The following is a 21,129-nucleotide window of genomic DNA, read 5'->3' as shown; positions in this document are numbered from 1 at the left end:
GTTTTAGGCCCATTGAAACTTGCTTTATTTCCTTATTTTACCGTAAGGTCCATTTTTGTATGGAGTATGGACCGTCAGTCACGTAAATTTCTTTATTTTTATGTATAACCAATTAAATTCTTGTCTAATTCGTGACTATTTTCCTCTTGTTCGTCTCTTTTTCCAGTCGAATCTTTATTCCACTCATAGAGAAACATGTGCACAAATCAATTACTTCATATAAAATAGCTGCAGCGTTAATATAGTAAACTTGCACTGAAAAATTGAGCACGTTACTTGCATAAATACGTGATGGAAGTGATTAAGATTTTGATAGGTTATAGATAGCCAAGGAAAAATTCATAATCATTTTTTTTAAAGATTATAAACACTTCTTGAGAGGGTCAATTCAAGACATCATATATATATAAAATTTAAAAAAAATCGAAATTGAGTTTTCGGAGCTCAAATAATTTGATATGTTATCAAGTTGAGCTCAAAATTAATACTTAAATTGAGTCGAGCTCGAGTATTTCAAAATTTTTTTTTGAGTTGAGCTCGAGTAATGTAATACTCAGGCTATATTCGGGCTCCACTCGATTACATCTTTAGGCTAGCTAGTCGGGTCTTTGTTAATTTATTGGCTCTTTTTCCTGTATGCCTTCAAACTTAGTATATATCATTGATAATATATTATGTCCATTTGCAAATACGAAAAGCCGCTGCCGTCGAATCCAAGCACGTTACCTCAGTAATTTTGTCTTTGTGTTTATCGGCCTTCACGATATTTGAACCTTCACAGACCCACTAGTTTGGGGAATATACGAATTCCTCAATAACGACGATTATTATAATCGCATTTTACCCACTTGCGAGGGAAAAAAAAGTGGACAGTAAATTGCTCGAGAAATTGCAAATTTCCTAATGCAACTATGCTAACATAGCTAAGCTTTCGTGTTCAAGCAACGATTTGACTCTGTGAGGCTAAGATAAACATCTAACCACGTCTGGAAAATATACGAACAATTTTTTTTAACAAATATTATATTATAATTATAAATTTAAAATCGGAAAGAAATAAGAATATTTGGGTTGGTCCATTTGCCGAAAACATCAAACGGAACAGGAAACGAAGAAGAGAGACAAAGTAGAGTCAACACAATATATAGTGGGGAGAGAGAGACCGTTAAAACCATGCCATGGTGGTTTTCCGAAATCCCTGATTCGATTTCGTTTTTCAATCTTTAGAAATCCATGGGAATGCCTGGCAGACGATCGAATTATACCTTGGTGAGCTTAATTCCCGACGAACCACTGTACCAGCCGCCTATATCAGCCACAGGTGGTGGAGTAATGTTGCAGCAGCCGTCTTACTACGAGCCTCAATCTGGAGATAAGAATAAACTGAATATGGATAGGACTTCATTTGATTGGGATCCGATTGATCAGAGGATGATTCAAGCGCAGCCACCGCAAAGTCGGATCGGAACGACGGCGTTTCCTTCGTCTTTTGGATTGCAGAGGCAGTCTAGCGGGAGTAGCTTCGGTGAGAGCTCTATTTCTGGCGACTTTTATCTGCCTTCTCTGTCGAACCCCGAGGTGACGTTGGGTAGCTTGAATGATGGTGGCGGCGAGTTGCGGGTGAAGGCAGCGGAGCCGGAGGTATCCGGTGGTGGTGGAGAGTCGTCATCTTCGAAGAGCTGGGCGCAGCAGACGGAGGAGAGTTACCAATTGCAACTGGTTCTAGCTCTTCGTCTCTCCTCAGAAGCTACCTGCGCTGATGACCCTAATTTATTGGATCCTATTCCTGACGAATCAGCATCGCGCGCTTCCTCTTTCTTCGCATCCGCTGAGGCCATTTCCCACCGGTTTTGGGTAAATGAAACAGCTTTGCATGCTTTGATGAATTATTTTTCTCCCCAACTATTTATGGAAGTGTTTTCTTTTCTTGGCGGATGAATTATACAAGGATAATGTACTCGACAAAGAATGGTTTGATTGGGTGACAAAGTGGTTGTATGCTCAAAAGTGTATCACGCCAGTAGCACGAGTCCCAAAGTCATTTAAGATATTTGTCTCCTCTAAAGATGAAAATCTAGACTTTTTATTGAATTCTACGACATTTATATAGTTTAAGAATATTACATTGATCTCTGTAAGACAGTCGAGTTCAATTTGCTGCATGAGATATGGGTAGAAAATGGAACAAAGATTGTAAGGTTTTTCAGCTCCTCGAAGTATACCACTTGTCTGAGCCCCATGATAGTTCTTCATACTCAAATGAGTTTTAGTACGCATCACAAATGTCCGGGACTTGGAGAATTAGGTTGGTGGCTACTTTGATGGGTGTTGGATATTGAGTAAAAAGTAAGATTTGACAGATAGAATTGAAGCTATGGTCTAATTCATTTGAGTTAACTGTAAGAACATTTGTTATCACCCTCTAGAATCTAGGCATGGAGGATATAATTGCTAAAAGATTGATTTTTGGGCAACAGAGGATTAACAAGCTGTCTTGTGTGTTGGGAGATTATGTAAATATGTGCTTGTAATCAATAAATCGGTGCATGAATATCCTCGTGTCCATGAATAGATTGATTGCTAAAATATTGAGGCACAACATTCTGACTCTTTTTCTTTATAAAATATTAATAAAGTGGCACATGAATATCCATGACGTGGTGGTCAGATTCAGACACAAGAATTCTCCCTTGGTTTGGAGCTCTGAATCCAGATTGAATAAACACTCCAATGAAAAGAATAGGTTGTTAAGAAGTTGAGGTTCTTATTAGTTCTTACGTGGGAACATAGGTTAAATGAGTAATAAATTTGCAACGAGATTCATATATTAAAGAATCTCAATGGTTTGTCTTAGTGATAACTTGATCACATTGGATTTGTTATGGTGCATTGCGTTATTAAATAAAATATCTGTAGCAAATTTCGGTTTTAAGTTCTGCTATAGTTTCTACAATTTAAAAACTTGTTTTCATTCAATTGCTTTAATTTCAGGTAAATGGCTGTTTATCATACTTTGATAAAGTTCCCGATGGATTTTACTCTATTCGTGGGATGGATCCCTATGTTTGGGCAGTGTGCTCTGATCTTCAGGAAAGTGGCCGTATGCCATCTCTTGAATCACTAAAATCTATTGATTCTGACATTGTCTCTTCAGTTGAAGTGATTTCAGTTGATCGAAGAGGTGATCCCAGCTTAAGAGAGTTGCGGAATCGGATTCATAACATGTCATCTAATAGCATCACCACCAAGGAAGTTGTTGACCATATTTCAAAGCTAGTTTGCAATCATTTGGGGTGAGCATAATTCCATTGAGGATTCCAGCAAACACCTTTATCTTTTATATTGCATTAACAATTACATTTTGTTGTCTTCATTAGCGGTGCTACTTCTAATGGCGAAGATGACTTAATTTCCATATGGAAAGAGAGCAGTGATGACTTAATAGATTGCTTGGGGACAGTCGTGCTCCCCATTGGTAGCCTGTCTATTGGGCTATGTAGACATCGTGCACTGCTATTCAAGGTAAGTTTTGATTACATATATCCATCAATTATTTTGTCTATTGTTGCTGCATAGTCTGTAAGTGCAATTTTTTGGTGGCATCAAAATACCAGCAGCATGCTGTTTACATGCGACGCTCAATCTGTCATTGTTTCATTCTTGTGTTTTCACCATTTTCTATCCAATAACATTTCTCGGATTTCCTTAGATTCTGTCTACTTTTGAGATTTTTTTCTAGCCTCCACTTATAATGTATTGACTCATGCAATTCTTCTGTCATATTATTCTGTTGTTAGCTGTTTTCTTTGTTCATTTATTGTTCTGTAGAGAATTAATATTGCAACCAATACGTTATCATTCTATCATACTGACAGGTTTTAGCTGATATTGTTGGCATACCATGCCGAATTGCAAAAGGATGTAAGTATTGTACCAGAGAAGATGCTTCGTCATGTCTTGTACGATTTGGTCTTGATAGGTATACTTACTACTTTGAATGCAATTACTATACTTTTTAACTTTAGTCATTCTCATTAATCTTCGGTTATTTTTATTCATGAGGTTGTTATTTTAGCTACTTTGTTGGTAGAAGATGTCTTGTATCTTGTCTCATGTGTTACAAATAGAGGTTTGCACTTGCTGTGAGAATATAACCATATTGGCTTTGCCACCACAGGGAATATCTTATTGATTTGGTTGAGAAACCAGGATGCTTATCTGAGCCTGATTCCCTGGTAAATGGGCCTTCCTCTATCTCAATTTCTTCACCATTGCGCTTTCCACGATTCAGACAGGTGGAGCCAACAATTGATTTCAGGTCACTGGCAAAACAGTATTTCTCAGACTTCCAGTCCCTTAATCTCGTGTTTGATGATTCTTTATCAGGTGACCATCTTTTTAGTACAGTTTTCATGTCTGATCTAACTTATTATTTGATGTTTTATGGTTAATCTTTGCAATCTGCCTTCGATGTATCTTATCCATAAGCTTCCTTCTGGTTTTTCGAAATTCATTGACCTTCTCACCGTTTTCTTGTCTACATATCATAAACTTGTAGAGCTTAGCTGCTTTATATGAAGTTACCACACTATCATATCTTATAGGAACCAATGTGTGAAAGGAAAGAACATCTTATTTTCCTATTCTTGCCATATAGCCCATATTCTTTGCATATTCTTAGCAAATAACTTCATAGGATAATCACTTGGCTACAAAGAAGTACATAATCAAATTCATTCTTTCATATTTCAAACTTCGCTTCATAGCCAAATGCATTCTTGTCCTTATTTAACAAAGGGGATGGCAATCATATGATGAAACATATCGATGTGACTTTGCTAACTAGATAGAGACTATTATCAACTATGAAACAAAATGAAAATGGCAAGCCTGTAATTCAGGGAGTACAAAAAATAATTAGAAATTTCTGACTTGCACCAAATCAGGCAAAATAGAAAAATGATTAACTAGTGTAATACCCTTGTCTTCTGATTGTTCAACTGTCTTGGACTGAGAATCAGTCACATGACTGTGAACGAGAAGTCCTTTGAATGATCAATATAAGCACTGTTCTGTGTTGCCATCTGCGGTACCTGCCACTTGGTTGTCACCTATGAGCTATGGAATTATCCTGTGCATCTCTTGCGTGCACCACTACAACGGAATATAATTTGAAAGACCTAAACTCCTCTATGATTGTTCATCCTCTTTACCCCTGAGTGATATCTTCTGTCCACTCTACCGAATATGTTTGTTTTAGCGTAGATGGAATACTTTTTTTACTTTTTCTTTTCTTCTGCTCTGCCCTCATAGGAACGAGGAAGCCCGATTCGCACTAGCACCACCCATAATAATCACAACAAAAACTATAGCAGATGCAGTCCCGTGAACAGATATTATTTCCTTTCACCCGACCTTAATTTTCTGCTCCAAAACAACTCTTGTGACTCTTTGAAGATCTCCCTTACATACCAGGCATTAAAGTAATATAATCCATGCAACCACTCTCAATTTTGATTTTTTCCCGTCTTTCGTCCTTGTTTCATATTCGACTTCCAGTCTTCCACTAATTCGTCATGTGGCTTTGTCAACTATCTTCCAGTTGGCAGTTGTTGATTGGATCTAAAATCGAATTCTCAGCACCATCTTCTTCCATCAAGAGACTGGCTGGCATATGTATTGATTCTCTTGGCCATAGTTTGATCAATGTGTGTTCGTTGCAGAACTTCATTTTATTTGTTTCTACTCTGTCACTCTGTTTTTCACTTATCTATGCTGTAGGTATTTGTGCTTTGGCTGATACACAAACTGTTGGCCTGAATCACGACTTTTAAAAAGTTTCCATTTTTCAAACAGCTGGAACTGTTGTTGATGGAGGCCACGGTGATTCCAAGTATCCCAAGCACTCGGACAGATCTCATACTGATAGAAACAGCTTTTCTCCCAGCTCAAGTAATCGTGATTTGCCACCATTTCCCGCAAATTCGTGGATTACGATCCGTGACAAAGAACAATTGCTTTCCAAACCATCTGATGCTCATAATGTGTTGAGCTCCATGGACACTGTCAAAGACTCAATCCCTTTCCAGAACATCGGTCTATTGGGGAAGAGAGATGGTCAGCAATTTACTGGCTTGATGAATGCAAGAATAAGTAAAACTAAGGAAGCGGGGTTTGTTGAAGCACAGGTACTTCCAACAATATCTATTGGCGACTTCCCATTTGACACTGAAGATCTGAACATTCCCTGGAGTGATCTTGTTCTGAAGGAGACCATTGGGGCAGGTCTTTTTTCACCTGCTCGTGAACATTTCAATGTCCAACAATTTTTTTGCTTTGTATGCCTAATTGTTGTGATTGGTTTACATTCTCAGGTTCGTTTGGTGTAGTTCACCGTGCTGATTGGAATGATTCAGTAAGACATCCATCTTTTATTGTTAAAAAGTAGTGATTCTCACGTCTCCTTGAATTTGTTCTCCATTTATTGTTTTCTCCTTTTTGTTTGCCATCCTAAAACTATCATTTTTATTTTTACTATTTTTAAAATTTTTCTTCTCTGTTTTTATACTGGACTTCAACGTCAATTATTTAAATCTTATTATTTCAGGAAGTTGCCGTGAAAATTCTCATGGAACAAGACTTCCATACAGAGAGATTCAAGGATTTTTTACGAGAGGTTGGTACTGTCTCTCTCTAATCAACTCTAAATGTTATATTGTTGTTTGTCCTTTAAACCTCTCTCTCTCTGTGTTTGGGTCTATTGAGCTAGGTGGCAATAATGAAAAGATTGCGCCATCCAAATATTGTGCTTTTTATGGGTGCTGTAACTGAGCCCTCAAACTTGTCCATAGTGACAGAATATTTATCAAGGTAAATGTAAGTCATTATAGTTGAACTGCACTGTTAATTTATTTTAAGTGTCTATATACTTTCATTTCAGAGGTAGTTTATACAAACTTTTGCATAAACCTGGTGCAAGAGAAGCGTTGGATGAGAAACGGCGATTGAGCATGGCTTTTGATGTGGTATGCCTTTTAATAAAATTTTGATTTCCGTACAAAATACAAATGAAGCCTTTGATCCGATTTCATCCCTCTCTCCCTCTCCCCATATCCTGTGCTTTTTCATTGATTAACCATGGTCATTTATACAGGCAAAAGGGATGAATTATCTTCATAAACGCAATCCTCCCATTGTTCATCGAGACCTGAAATCTCCTAATCTTTTAGTTGACAAAAAGTATACGGTGAAGGTAAAACTTAGGGCATCTTCTGCTAGTGTATTGCTGCATCTTGTATGTTTTTATTGATAAGGTAGATTGCTGTTTTAATAAGCTGGTTCTTTCAGTAAATGTAGGAGTTAGATAGTCTCTTAGGTGGATATCCTAATTAACTATGTTGATGTTTAAGCTGTGTATGGAATGGCTTTTAGAATAAAAAAATCTGTCTTTTTTGTGCTTGGCGGAAGAGACCTAGCTACACCTTGTTTTGTGAATGTCAACAATAAAGGGAAAAAAAAGTAGTGTTTATTGTTCTTTGTTAACCTACTAAATATATTTCCTTCACCTTAAGCGCATTCTATATTTCTTATGTAAATATTTGAAAACTCTATGTTCATTTCCTCTGTCATATTTGGTGGAATAGTCTTCGACACACCGTTTTTAACCTTCTGTTGCTACCCTTATTCTGTGCATCCAAGCATCTTACCCTAATTGGTTATCAGTTCAAAGGTAGTCAGATTTGTTTCATGCTTTTGCTATACATGGATTCTTTCGTACTAAATGGGTGGAGGCTATGCTCAACCCCCCCATCCAAGGGCCGAGGCTGCTTTAGGTGTATCATATCACTTGATGCAGCATAGCATTTTTCTACTTAACATATGCTAAAAATCTCAAACTATACTTTGTTTGCATAAGAACTTTACCTTCCGAATGTCTTTATTAGGTCTGTGATTTTGGTCTTTCACGTCTAAAAGCAAATACATTTCTTTCGTCAAAATCTGCTGCTGGAACTGTAAGTCACCTACTTTAATGCAATACGATCGATCCTTTAGTTTTAGCTGATTGGGAATTTATTGAATAAGAAATATATTTCCTTCTCTGGTAGCCTGAGTGGATGGCACCTGAAGTTCTTCGTGATGAGCCATCAAATGAAAAATCAGATGTATACAGTTTTGGTGTGATCCTATGGGAGCTGGCAACGTTGCAGCAACCCTGGGGCCATTTGAATCCAGCACAGGTGGATGAATGGGCTTTGCTATCCTCTGATTAAATATTGGAAACTGTCATAGTTTTTGTTGTGCAGGCAAAATATTTTTGTCAAAGTTGGGCGTTAGACGCTAGAGAGGTTATGGAACAGTTAAATTTGAAAAAGAAGAGCAATCTGATCTGGATCTGTTAATTAGTTATTGAATAAAATGTCACAGAGTAATATATCAGCGGCATTTGAGTGTAATGCATCACATTGTAATATTACACTGGGAACATAAATTCAACTGCTAGGATAGCTTCTGTTAAATTATTTTGAAGTTGAATTGGGCTCCAAGCTTTTATACACTGGAACATGTAAAAGGTGGCCAATATATTTACTAGGTGGAAATTGGTTTATCAGATTTAGGCTCTAAATTCGAGTCTAAACCGATGCGTAAGCGTGTTAAAAAAACTTAGATATGTAAGATAGGCTACGAAATGTTGTGTTGTTTCTTTTGGTTATTTCTTGAGTGGTTTTTAACAGTAAGATTTAACCCTATTTCTTGAACCTGCAAGGTTGTTGCAGCTGTTGCTTTCAAGTCAAAAAGGCTTGAAATTCCACGTGATATAAATCCTCAAGTAGCAGCTATAATTGAAGCCTGCTGGACCAAGTGAGTGAAATATGTAGTTTGCTTGTATGTTTTGGAAAGCATAAGATTGGCTTAAGTGGGTATACTTATTTATATTATATATGATAATTTGGTAGCTGCACTGAACTGGTGAATAATTTTGGTTCTCTTTAATTTGACTCTAAATTAGCCTCACTTGCGTCTTAGTCTATATACTTTATTACTTGATTTAACTTTTTCTTTCTGCTTTTAGTTGGTCTGTATCTTCACACTCTTTTTAGACGCATGGACATATTTCCACATGCTGGCAACTAAAATTTCTCATATTTTGCTAATTCAAAATTAAGAATTTTACGTAACTTATGATGTTTTCCAACTGCTTGATATCTATGTATTAATTGATTTATACCATATTTTAGTACCTAAGATATTTTGGGGTAAATTTTACGTACCTCTGAGTTCAGAATTGGATTTTTTTTTCTCACTTTAATTTATAATACTGCAGTGAGCCATGGAAGCGCCCCTCTTTTTCCAATATCATGGAATCTTTGAGACTATTGATCAAGTGTCCCATAACTACACAACCTGGTCGTGCAGAAATGCCGTTGCCTTCATGAACGTTTTTGTTGGGAGAGCACATAATATTCATGTGCTCAACACTATTCGGATCTATTTTCAGGCTGGAAGACTGCATGGATCGGGTAAGTTTTGAGTTTAAAAACTTGACTTTTACCTCCCGAACAATTATGCCTTGTTTGTTCACTGATAGTTTAAGGTAAAAGTTGGTGAAGTAACAGGTTGAAAAAGTAATTTTTACCCCCTCCTTGTCTGAGTGATAGACATCCAGAACACGCTCGGACAAAACTGGAAATGAGAATTATATATCAGTATTCTACTAGCTTGCATTTGGATAGAGATGTATTTTGATCTGGTTGGTGGAATTTGATCTCATAAACAATTTCAAACATATATTTTAAATAACTCTTATCTTGGCTAGATTTGAAATTTGTCACGCTTGCTGATACATGTGTATAAATAAAAATAATTCAATCAAATGAAACATATTTGAAAACATGATATAAAGTATCTCACAATTCAAAAGCTATCTTAGCATCCTCCTACATGGTTATGTTATGTGCATTGTCACAATTTTTTTGGGTGGGCATGAAAATGGCAATCTTCGTATGACAGTATTCTTCGACCTGCTAACCCCTCGTAGTTGTTGAAATCTTCCACCATGTAAGTCGCCTTGGTGATTTGTTGTTTACAGCTAGATTGAGAGATATGGGTTGCCAAAATCGACTAATTACCTTATTTGACTTGGAAATCTAACCCATCTCTTGATGTTTATGCAGGTGTACCCGTGTACATAGTAGTCCGCATTAACTTTTGAGAACACAAGAAACAGTAATTATTTAGAAGGAACCATTGAAATTGTTTAGCTATTAAACCATGTCCACTCTAGGATGAAAGATGTATGTACTGCAAGCAAAAACTTGTTCATAGGAAAGATATTATGGTCACACACATCATTCTTAGTCTGTTTGTGCCTGCACAGCGTTGTATCAATTGTTCAAGGGCTAATATGAATTCATTTCACTTTTTCAAATGGTATATTTGCCTTGTTTGTAGACAATCCAGATTCGGGATTCTCTCTCCGTAGGCGTATTGTAAAACACTAGTCGTTCACGCACACAAGCAGTTATTATCAGCAGTAGTTAAAAAATTAAAATTAAAATGTTCTATATTTTTTTATGAATTAAAAATAATAATGATAAAGAAATATTTTAGAAATTTTAAATTTTTTGGAAAGTGGGTGTAAATGTAAATTAAAAGATTTGGAGAAGGCAAAATAATTTTTTTTAGTAAATTTAAAAATTTTGGATGAGGGGAAGACCAATAATTGTCATAACCAAGATAATGATTGAAATATGAATTTGATTTTCACATGATTTAAAATAATTATTTGAGTAAGTTTCATTTGAGATACTCTTATAGATTTATATTCGTGAGACACGTTGACTTGAGTTACTTCACAAACAAAAATAATATTTTTAGCACAAAAAATAATAATTTTTCATTAATCGGATCGGATAACCTTGAGACGGTCTCATGAGTTTTTGTATATTTGTTTTGAACAAAAACAAGAACATATAATTGTTATTAGAGTTTATCACGTGTTTAATTCACATAGATTGTTAGATAATAATTATTACACGTTTATGATAGCGATCTAATCATGACGTTTTAGATACCACAAGTTTAAAAATATAAATTGTATTGTTGCTATCTCCATTGGAATGTTGACAAACACTAATTAACGTCTTTGATTTTGTTTACATTATATTTGTTAAATTTTTTTTTAAAAAAAAGGTTTTAAGTAAGTTATTGGGAAATGATATTTACACTCCACGAATTGTTAAATACACTCCATTTTGTATTAAAAACGGACAAATGTTTCTTTTCTAGTGCTTCGAAATGATGCTTTGAAAGTTTGTCTTATGGTGGAACTAAAAAAAAACGTCAGGGTAATTTTGTCCATAATTTTCAAAAAATCAAAATTAAAGGTATTAACAGTAATGCAGCGTTGCATTCTATTTGATATAATATATTAAAAAGTCAGAACATAGACCTGACATCAATGTTGAGATGGCCGAGTTGGTCTAAGGCGCCAGATTAAGGTTCTGGTCCGAAAGGGCGTGGGTTCAAATCCCACTCTCAACATCCAAAATTTTTCCATAGTGCCCCATTTTTATATTTGACCCAACTCCCCAAAGAATCAAAGGTTAGGCCCATCCAGCGTAGCCCAAAGAATAGTTATCGACGTGGTGGAGTAAATACCCACATCTAGTGGTGGGCCTGGACTCGATGCAAATACAAACGAGTGCAAGCATACATTTTCAAATCGATTGTGTCTTAAGAAAAAATAAATTAAGGAGAATCAATTTACAGTGTATTTTGAATATAGCAGTAAATAAATCTAGTCGATTCGTGAATTTTTCTAGTCGATTCGATACATATTTGATTTATAATAGAATTTATTGAACTCGAGGCAAATACGGATAGCTTACAATACGCTGGATAGGTAAACCACACTTGACAAAGTATATGTGACAAGCTTCTCCGAGAATGTTGGAACGGCAATCGATCGAACTTTTAATCATGAGACAAACATTCACTTACTCAATTCAGAAACATCTTCAGCTGTATGTTCATTGGAGTAAGGTCTATTAATATTATTCTGCGTTTTTTCTTCAATCCCATCATAAGAATTTGTTTATGGAAAAATTCACACTTGCAATCATAAGTAATTCAATATCCAATATCTAATTTATATAACTGAAGGGGCTGTTGATCATAAATGTATAATAAATTAATATATTGTGTGTATTAAAAGTTAGTGTTATGCTCTGGTGTTGTCAACACGTGCACACAACAAGCAGCGGAAATTAATTATTTAACACACATGTATAACTTGAATAAATAGGGACTAGATTTAAATTATGCACAAGTATAAAAACTTGAACAATGCCTCATTAAAAAAATTAACTAGAAAAATATGTAAACCGTTTACATCAAAACAATACTAGTGAGTATAACAAAACAAAGTTTTTTGACACTCCAAGTAATTAAAATGCATCAAAATGAACCAAACTAAAATTGGATGCATAAAAAAAGACCGAAGTTGCTTAAAACAAATAATAAAATAACACTATTCGATCAACACTCTGCGTCAGTGTTTTTCTTCACGTGTCTTCAACACCCATCTGCAACACGACAATTTTGTGAATCAATCACACAAAGTCTTCACACAAAAATCTCCAAAACTGAACTTGTACAAGTTCAGAAAAACTCCAGCAGCTACGCAAATTGATCAATCGATCACATGAAGAACTTCAGCAGCTACACAAAGTAATCAACCAATCACACAAAAGCTTCTCATCAAAATAGGCTCGACTATCGTATTTTTCTTCTATGCAAGTACTCTTCTGCCGACCTCTCTCAAGTCGTCACGTTCTTCTCTCAATATTCCATATATATAGATATTCTTATCTTGACCTAATTATCTTTCCATAAGAATGAAATCCTAGAACATGGAAACAAGAGTTTATTATGAATAAGACTCTATTCAAATCTAAGATATTATATCTTAGAGATAAATATAAAAAACAAATCATAGAGCATAAATACCAAGATTATATTAAGCAAACCAAGTCTAATAATAAATCTTATTATTAGATCAAGTCAGATTAGTCGTAAAATACAAAATTTTTATTTTTTAATTTAAATAAAAGATAAAAATTAATTAGAAATAAAATATTTTTTTCAGTAACCAATAAAATAACTTTTATATTCCATGAAAGTCGACTCGTTTTTTTGCAGTAAAAGAGAGAAAAGATTTACTTACATACGAAAGTTGGATCTTGTCCTTTGGTGAAGACAACTCTTGACATAAAAAAATTCATAAATTCCTNTTATTTGGTATGCGTTAGAATGAGTAATTCACTTTTAAATATTTAATTCATTTCATTCTTGCTTGGAATATTTTCTCTCAATCTCAATTATTCAACCATTACTAATGAAGAAAGTGAAAGTACTGTTTCAGTTTTGTAGAATAAAATATGTAAGTTATATGAGTAAAAAAATGGCTATGCAAATCTTAGAAAATAACACTATTGGGAAAAAAATTAAATTAATCTACATAAAACAAACAAAGTATATTCTACTATTTTGTGGTTCTAACATAGCTTCTTTCCACAATACAAACTTGATGCCTATCATATCATCAATTTTTTTTTATGGAAATTCTGAATTTCATTTTTAAAAGTTTTATTTATGTTTAAATTTATTAATTATTTATCAAATTTATATTAATAATAATACTTTCATAAAGTTAATATTTTCATAATACATTACTGTATAATCATATTTTAATATTTGATTATGGTAGCTTGTATGAAGTTTTTTTTTAGAAAATTACTCTTTATTGTTACAATGGAAATTCCTTTTTAAGTCATTATGTTTGTCCTGTTGTTATTTTAGTTCGTTGTATAATCAAAGAGTAGGTCTCTTGTGAGACGGTCTCACAAATCTTTATCTGTGAGACGGGTTAATCCTACCGATATTCATAATAAAAAGTAATACTCTTAGCATAAAAATTAATATTTTTTTTCATGGATGACCCAAATAAGAGATCTGTCTAACAAATTATGACCTGTGAGACCGTCTCACACAAGTTTTTGCATAATCAAACTGCAGTATAAATCTTGTAAATTTAATTTTCTTTTTGGCAATTTTGGTAGGAAAAACTAACGTTCCACGAAGTTTACCTACATGGCTTAAAAATCGAGGATATTTCAAAATGGTGAGAAATTAAAACATATGTGTGTGGCTCAAACATTTTTTTTTAATATATATTATTCAAACCAAGAAAATCTTATCATTTGTGTAACCTTAGATGAAGTATATATGAAACGAAAGCATTCAACCCGGAAACGGCAAATGTTAATTAATTATGATTATGATGATAACTATTAAAGTAAGAGATCAACAACTAATTAATGCGATAATTAATATTCTGTGTGAATCTTCTTCTTCTCTTATTGTTATTTTTCATTCAGTTACAAGAAAAGAACATAAAAATTCAATCTTCTACTACCCATTCCTTCCTCCAAAGGCAAAGGATCACCGTCCACCGATCCCAATCTAATTCAACCACACCAAGATTGTTTTAATTATTTTCTTCCCCGGAAGTTCGTTCAATTTCCTTCGTTTGCTTGAATTTTTTTCAAGCTATGAAAAATATATCGATTTGTTACAGCGAACATGCAGTAAAAGTATCGAACTCATACTGTTCGGGATCTTCAAACAAGGATTTTATTTCATCGATCTTGACCCACTCGATTCAAACCGCGGTGACATGCATTTACAGAGTCAAGGCCTCGAATCAGAGAGAGTTTTTTGTCAGGTTAAGATGGTTGGATCGGTTAAACAATAAAGGCTTCGCTTTTGGCATATGTGATCACCCTTTATCTTTAGATAGGATCAGCAAGAATTCAAGAATCCTACGCAAATCCCGAGGGACAGAAGCTTTCAAATCATGCGATTCTGCAATAGAAATCAACTGGGATTTTTCCCAGGCAAAGTTCGAATCTGGACCCGAGCCGATCAACCGTTTTTACTTAGTGATTATACTCGACTCGGAGGTAGGCCTGATTCTTGGAGACATGGAGCAAGAAATACTGGGAATCAAAGAACGTGTTTCCCCTACAAAAATCTGGGAATCCGCACTTGTTTCACGCAGCGAGAGCTTCTCAGGCGATGCAGTGTACTCCACCAGGGCTAAATTCTGCGAAACTGGGACGTGGCATGACGTTTTGATCAAATGTTTCGGGGACGACGGGGTGACTCTAAGGAAGAATCCGGCGCTGTACGTTTACATGGACAAGAAGATGGTGATTGAAGTGAAGAGATTGAGGTGGAACTTCAGAGGGAATCAGACGATTTTCTTGGATGGATTATTGGTGGATTTGATGTGGGATGTTCATGACTGGATATTTAGGCCGTGTTTGGGATATGGGGTTTTCATGTTTAGGACAAGGAGTGAATTGGACAGCAGATTGTGGTTGGAGGAGAAGAGTTTCGAACAGAATGGGTTTTCGTTGCTGATTTCTGTGTGTAAGAATCCAGATTAACTGTGTTATTTTCGAGGATTGCACGTTTATTTATTTATTTATTTTTTGTGTGTATTTTATTGTGTTTTGATCTGTAAACGGTTGGATTATACATTCAAATGTTGTTTTCTGCTGTGTCCGTCCGTTGAAATATAATAGAAATTGACGGGTATATGTCATACCCGCTAGAAAACCCGAAATGAGACGAGTTTGGTGACTAAATTTCGTGCCAAAAGCAAGAGAAACCCCATCACCTCTCAGGTTGAGGATTTTTTTGAATCACGAAATAGTTCGAGACGGATATATAGATATTTTTCTCATTCTCGAGACCCATCTTGATAAAAAAATAATATTATTAATATTAATTATAATAATAATAATAATAATAATAATAATAGCAAAAATAAGTTCAAATTCGAAGAACTCAGACTCGTCTCTGCTCCCACTTCATTACTATTTTTGGAGTGTAGAGAAGGACGAGGACAAGAAGTTGATCCCCGTGAGATGGAGTTCCGAGATTTTCTAAATTCAAAAGAAACAGAAATGAGGACGAAAATATAATTCGAGAACGAGGTAACGAGGATGACAAACTCACCAGTCCGTTGTCGTCCCTAGAAATTGACTTTGTTGTGGGCCGAATATTAGATCGGACAAAACCGAAATAATCAAAGTAAAAAGGCCACTGCGTCTTACATTGAACTGGGCCCAACAATACAAGCATATCTTTTGATGGCCCAAAAATATGAGTACTCTAAAAGTTAATAAATTTTACTGGCATGCGGGCCCATATGCTTTGTTCTTCAGTCAGTGTTCGCATGTTTTCCCGAAATGGGTATAGAAAATGAAATATTTTTTTTCTTTTGTTAAAAATACAAAGAAAAGACGAGACACACAAAACAAAAAATGTGACCCTAATTTGTCGCATGAGTTTGCAAGCACAGGAGAATAGGAGCTTCTCCATTCTCCACGTACAAACCTTGAGAAACACACACACAAAAACCCAAAAAAATTCCAAAATTCGGAAATGGAATGACAAGTTTTCAGATGTGTCAGTATGAAGTCTAAATCAAAAAAAAAAAAAAAATTCAAAATTTCCAAGTTACCGCTGCTACGAATTTAATCCCATTTTTCACTGTAACATCTAATCGTTACAATGTAGTTTACAATATCTACTAATCTACAGGTTACTTTATGCTCCATTTATAATAAAAAAAATTCACGTTTCAATATCGAATATCTAATATTTTAATAGAATTTGACATCACGTATAGGTGATTGAAAGATTTTATTTTCACCACATCACGAGAGAAAAACAATCATTTCTACGTGCGATCTGTAATTAAGTGTCTGCTTAAGCCGGAAACCCTTCCTTTGATTAGGTTGTTTGCAAAATTATAATACCAAAAGCAGAGTTAATTTATCATTATTATCAGATCACAGCAACAAACTAATAATGCCAAAATGGTAAGGGGTTATCCTGTGTATATGATTGAGCCCTTTTGCTTGGTTTTCGGTTTTTACGAAGATTCTCTGTAGGTGGAAGTAATTTATGAGTAGAGCAGTGGGCAACCTCTGCAACACAAGAAGATTTTCACTCTGTGGAATTTATATACTATCTTTTTTTTTCCCATATATTTATATATATCACACACAATTAAACTGTGTTTGATCGAATAATAATGTATCCCTGCACTAAATATCTGACGAAAAGTTTTGATATGGATGGATGGATTGTGTGAGTGACAATATGAAACTTAATGCAAAATGGATTATATTAAGGAAAATAAAATAGAGTTATTTTATATTTCATTTTTTATTTGCAAGATTGAAAGTTATTTTATCTGGGAATTATATTGTGAATTTTATATTTTCAAATCAACAGTTCAAAACTAATTCAGTTCTATTATTATTGTTGTCGTTGTAATTGATAGGCAAACAAATATCCATTTCACAGAATTTGCTGGGAGAGAAAATCGTCAGGATTTGAATGATATTTATTCATTTCTTGTCTCCTTTTCAACTTTTTTCTAATATATAGAAATTTGTTAGAAGTATTTTATATGCTTTGTTAACAATGAATTTCAAAAGATACTTCTTAATTTTTTTTTATTCGTCAAGTCAATGTAAAATCTCAGTGATTTGTACTTAACTGGACAAAAACATAAAAATGTTAATATTTATAATCAGATTTTTAAAATAAAAAATAAACTAAGTTACCAAATATTACCCTAAGATACAAACTTGTACAACACATCGTCCAAGAAACAGTGTCCACCACTAATCAGATTAAACGCAATCACAACTTCAAACTCTAACAGTAAATTATATCTCCAAATTCCACAAGAAAAATTCCATAATATAGTAATCAGAAGAAACAATATGTTTGCTGCAAGTTATCCTCGATTAATATGATCCCATGTAGAATTTTAATCCATAATTCTCCCATAGCCATCCCCCATAAAGTACCTAAAGCAGCTATCACTTGTCGCAATATTTCCTTCATTATAGTTATTATATGGAGAGTTCCCGTTACCATTTAGGGTGACAGGATTATCAATCCCTTGTTCGCTTGTATCACTGCACGCTCCTCCTGTTTGATTGCAGATAGATTCATTATTCTGATAATTATAACCACAGATTCTTGAATTCTCCTTCCTTTTCTTGTTCATTATATGATTATTGACGCTATCCCACTTGTTTCTGCACATCAAACCGGTCCTATCATGACCAAAACAAGCCATTTTGTGCGATATCTCATCCCACAGAACCTCCTCTCTGATCCCACTTTGCCGAAACTTCGCTTCCATGCCACTTCTCAAACGAATCAGTCTGGTGATCTCGGATTCGGGCCAAAAATCCCCGCGTTTAGCAGAATTTGTTCTCGTTTCACTACTATTGTCGTTTTGATTTTCGGCCCGGCCGGTGAAATCTTCATGCTGACAAGCCCGGTATTCTTTTCCTGCTTTTCCTGCCAATTTTTGTAAAGCATTCATTAAAGTGGCATCACGGGCTTCCATCCATGCTCTTTCACTGGCCCAAAACTTGTGCTCCCTCTCTATTCTTGCTGCATCTTGTTTCCTCCATTCCTCTTCTCGAGTCATTCTCTCTTGCTCCTTATGCTCAATCGTCCTCAACATTTTCTCCATCCAGGCTTCTTGTTTATCCATCAGTTTATTCATCTTTGAATCAATGAAATCTTTGATCTTGGCCTTCCAACTGTTCTTTCCCTTTCTCTTCTTCTTCTTTGGTGAATCATCATCATAATCATGACCATTGTTTCTATTAATCCTTACATTTATACCAGTATCATCTGATAAATCTGTATCAGAATCAGAAGAATTTGAGAGACCGAGGCTAGTAGTTTCTGATAGCTTCAAACCCGGATAAGATTCTTGATTATAAGCTGGAAGAGTGTTCTTATTTGGGAAACTGTATAGAAAACTTTCACCATTGAAATGGGTTTCTGACACTGAAACTGAGTTGTTATTTTCTCCATAGAGAGCTTCAAGTTGCCTAAAGAACCTGTAATGCTTCCCATCTTGCCTTCCAGCTTTGCCGTCTTTTGTCTTTTTGTAGTACTTGTACAAATTCTCGAACTTCTCTCTGCATTTCTTGCCACTCCTCTGATATCCATGTTCTTCAGACATTATCCTAAAATTCAATTTAAGGAAAAAAAAAGAAGAAACAAAAAATATTTACTGAGCACTGTAATATAGAAGACGAAGATCTCGCAGTATAAAGTAACCCTAGTTTCATGTAATATAACTGGTCTAAAATTTAAGTGATAATGACATTTGCTAAGAATGGGCAAACTCATGTGAATTCTAAGATAAGTTGTGAAGACAAAACTCATCTGGGAAAACGACTATTCAAAATATTGCAGAAGCTGTCAGTGCGAAGAAATGATGTTGCCACTCATGATTCACGTCTTTTAATGAAAGCAAAAAACAGAAAAAAAAAATGTTTATTACAGTACCCAAAAGATAGGCATTTTTTGCAGCAGGAAATTAGTATTAGTTCTTGTCCAAAAAAAAGACTTGCAGAGTGATTGTGATTTAGTACTATTAGTTCTTGTCCAATAAAAGTAACACTCAGATTCCCAATCTGGACTTCAATAATATCAATTGCCATTTAATTTCTTGAACGTAAAAAACAAAAACGAAAGAAGAGTAGCTATTAATGAAAGCAAAGAAACTTAATTTGCTTAAGTAGACTTTTTAATCAAGAAAAATAGAAAAACAAAAAATAATCAGCAGAAAAAATGGGAAAGATAGAAACGTGAAAATTAACACCTGATAAAATTAATATGATTCTTTGTGAAAATATTTTTATAGTTTAATGAAGTGTAAGAATGTGGTAATATAGCCAGCAAAATCGTGGATAAATACTTAAACTCCCAACTGGGATTTGATCTCAAGGTCTTGAGGAGTGAATTGTGAGAACTATGAACTAAGAAATTAGGTCAGTTACATGAGCATAATACCTCGAAACCTCGTCCCACAACGGACCCTTTTGATTTGCCTCCTTAAACTTAGGATCAAGCCGCGATCTGATCTCAAGAAGAGTAAGGGTTTCTTGTCTTGGCCACCTCGCCGTACAACTATCTCCTCCTCCTCCTGATGCTGCTGATGCTGCCCCGCCTCCAATCTGTACAGCAGTTGCCTTGATCTCAAACCCACTAAACCCGGCAGCAGTAACACAAGCAGTACTGTTTGTAGAATCAGAAGGAAACTCGTGATGCATCCCTCTTTGAACCATGAGCGTGTCATAATGTTGAGATGGGTTCAAAGTACTCCTGTGGGCAGGTAGTAATTCCGGAACCGGCGGTGGAAAGAAAGGTCTATCGCTAATGAATTGGCGCAAATCAACCATCCCGTATTGATCCTCCATACTCTGTGCACGATGTATTTTCGAGTAGCAATATTTATCAACGAAAGGGAAAAGCGGTTTAAGTGAAGCGATTGCGAAAGTAGCGGCAAACCCGGATCATGTTCTTATAGAGAAAGAGAAGCTTTAAATTCATGAGAGTACAATGGACCCCTTTATGTGTTTCTTCTGACTACTGTAAATTACGGTCTCTCTCATCTGTATCTATCTCTCTGTATGTATGTATTGTGTAGGGTTAGGGTGCATACATTGTCGGTGCAACTTTCAAGATACACGAATTTAGGTTGCGGGGGGTTGTGGACAAGTACTTTAAAACGTTTGTGTTTCATAATTAAATTTTAAAAAAATAGAGTATGTTTTGAACAAGATTTTTTTTAAAAAAAAGTGTATTAATATTATTTAAAAATATTGTTCTTCAAGTATAATTATTAAATAATAAATAAAAAAAATTAATGCTTAAAAACAAAAAAATGTTTGTCAAACTGGAAATCGATCGTAAACAACAAAAAATAGAAATTGTCGTGAAACACCTTTTTAATTATTTTCAATATAGATACGTTTTTATATATATAATAGTTGTACAAAATGTGTCTTTAATATTCTTAAAAAAAAACTTCTATAATTCTTTCTGTAAAAAATATTTTTATAAAATCGTTAATAAGTACTTGTTCGAACAAAACCTGGTAGATTACTATTTTTGGACAAAGCCTTGAGAAACTTCAATAAACAATGTAATGTATAGTAGTTACTT

General features: G+C 34.8%; 3 protein-coding genes and 1 non-coding gene across 5 annotated transcripts; 3 read left to right on the top strand and 1 right to left on the bottom strand.

Moving 5' to 3' along the window:
* Window positions 1-1,089: 1,089 nt before the first annotated feature.
* Window positions 1,090-10,433, top strand: LOC140958821 (serine/threonine-protein kinase CTR1). Of its 2 annotated transcripts, XR_012171840.1 has the most exons (16): window positions 1,090-1,854; window positions 2,992-3,293; window positions 3,378-3,522; window positions 3,876-3,979; window positions 4,178-4,386; window positions 5,857-6,285; window positions 6,375-6,415; window positions 6,608-6,676; window positions 6,770-6,870; window positions 6,941-7,025; window positions 7,154-7,252; window positions 7,944-8,012; window positions 8,106-8,237; window positions 8,765-8,859; window positions 9,323-9,518; window positions 10,173-10,433. XR_012171840.1 is itself a non-coding variant. In XM_073416389.1 (15 exons), the coding sequence occupies exons 1-15, from the start codon at window positions 1,234-1,236 to the stop codon at window positions 9,432-9,434; spliced, it is 2,613 nt and encodes an 870-aa protein (XP_073272490.1). In that variant the 5' UTR covers window positions 1,090-1,233; the 3' UTR covers window positions 9,435-9,832. The 2 variants fall into 2 exon arrangements, 1 of the variants encoding a protein (XP_073272490.1); XM_073416389.1 differs by lacking the exon at window positions 10,173-10,433 and having other exon boundaries at window positions 9,323-9,832.
* Window positions 10,434-11,460: 1,027 nt separating this feature from the next.
* TRNAL-AAG (transfer RNA leucine (anticodon AAG)) lies at window positions 11,461-11,541 on the top strand. Its single transcript has one exon. It is a non-coding gene; the product is annotated as a tRNA-Leu (tRNA).
* Window positions 11,542-14,419: 2,878 nt separating this feature from the next.
* LOC140960034 (uncharacterized) lies at window positions 14,420-15,627 on the top strand. Its single transcript, XM_073418149.1, has one exon. The coding sequence runs from the start codon at window positions 14,613-14,615 to the stop codon at window positions 15,510-15,512; it is 900 nt and encodes a 299-aa protein (XP_073274250.1). The 5' UTR covers window positions 14,420-14,612; the 3' UTR covers window positions 15,513-15,627.
* Window positions 15,628-17,747: 2,120 nt separating this feature from the next.
* On the bottom strand, window positions 17,748-20,547 carry LOC140958623 (trihelix transcription factor PTL-like). The gene is made up of 2 exons (XM_073416143.1): window positions 19,975-20,547; window positions 17,748-19,142 (listed from the first exon to the last, which is right to left on the bottom strand). The coding sequence occupies exons 1-2, from the start codon at window positions 20,379-20,381 to the stop codon at window positions 17,918-17,920; spliced, it is 1,632 nt and encodes a 543-aa protein (XP_073272244.1). The 5' UTR covers window positions 20,382-20,547; the 3' UTR covers window positions 17,748-17,917.
* Window positions 20,548-21,129: the final 582 nt, after the last annotated feature.

Source organism: Primulina huaijiensis, chromosome 15, assembly GCF_012295235.1.
Source record: "Primulina huaijiensis isolate GDHJ02 chromosome 15, ASM1229523v2, whole genome shotgun sequence".
In the NCBI taxonomy this organism is placed as follows: domain Eukaryota; kingdom Viridiplantae; phylum Streptophyta; class Magnoliopsida; order Lamiales; family Gesneriaceae; genus Primulina; species Primulina huaijiensis.
Note: the sequence above shows the minus strand (reverse complement) of the source record. Positions and strands in the feature narration are given on the sequence as shown.

Coding starts and splice junctions, on each gene's coding strand:
- LOC140958821 (XM_073416389.1), top strand. CDS start 1,234: ATGGGAATGCCTGGCAGACGATCGAATTATACCTTGGTGAGCTTAATT. Junction 6,286..6,374: donor GAAGGAGACCATTGGGGCAG/GTCTTTTTTCAC, acceptor TTACATTCTCAG/GTTCGTTTGGTGTAGTTCAC. Junction 8,860..9,322: donor ATTGAAGCCTGCTGGACCAA/GTGAGTGAAATA, acceptor ATAATACTGCAG/TGAGCCATGGAAGCGCCCCT.
- LOC140960034 (XM_073418149.1), top strand. CDS start 14,613: ATGAAAAATATATCGATTTGTTACAGCGAACATGCAGTAAAAGTATCG.
- LOC140958623 (XM_073416143.1), bottom strand. CDS start 20,381: ATGGAGGATCAATACGGGATGGTTGATTTGCGCCAATTCATTAGCGAT. Junction 19,143..19,974: donor TTGTGGGACGAGGTTTCGAG/GTATTATGCTCA, acceptor ATTGAATTTTAG/GATAATGTCTGAAGAACATG.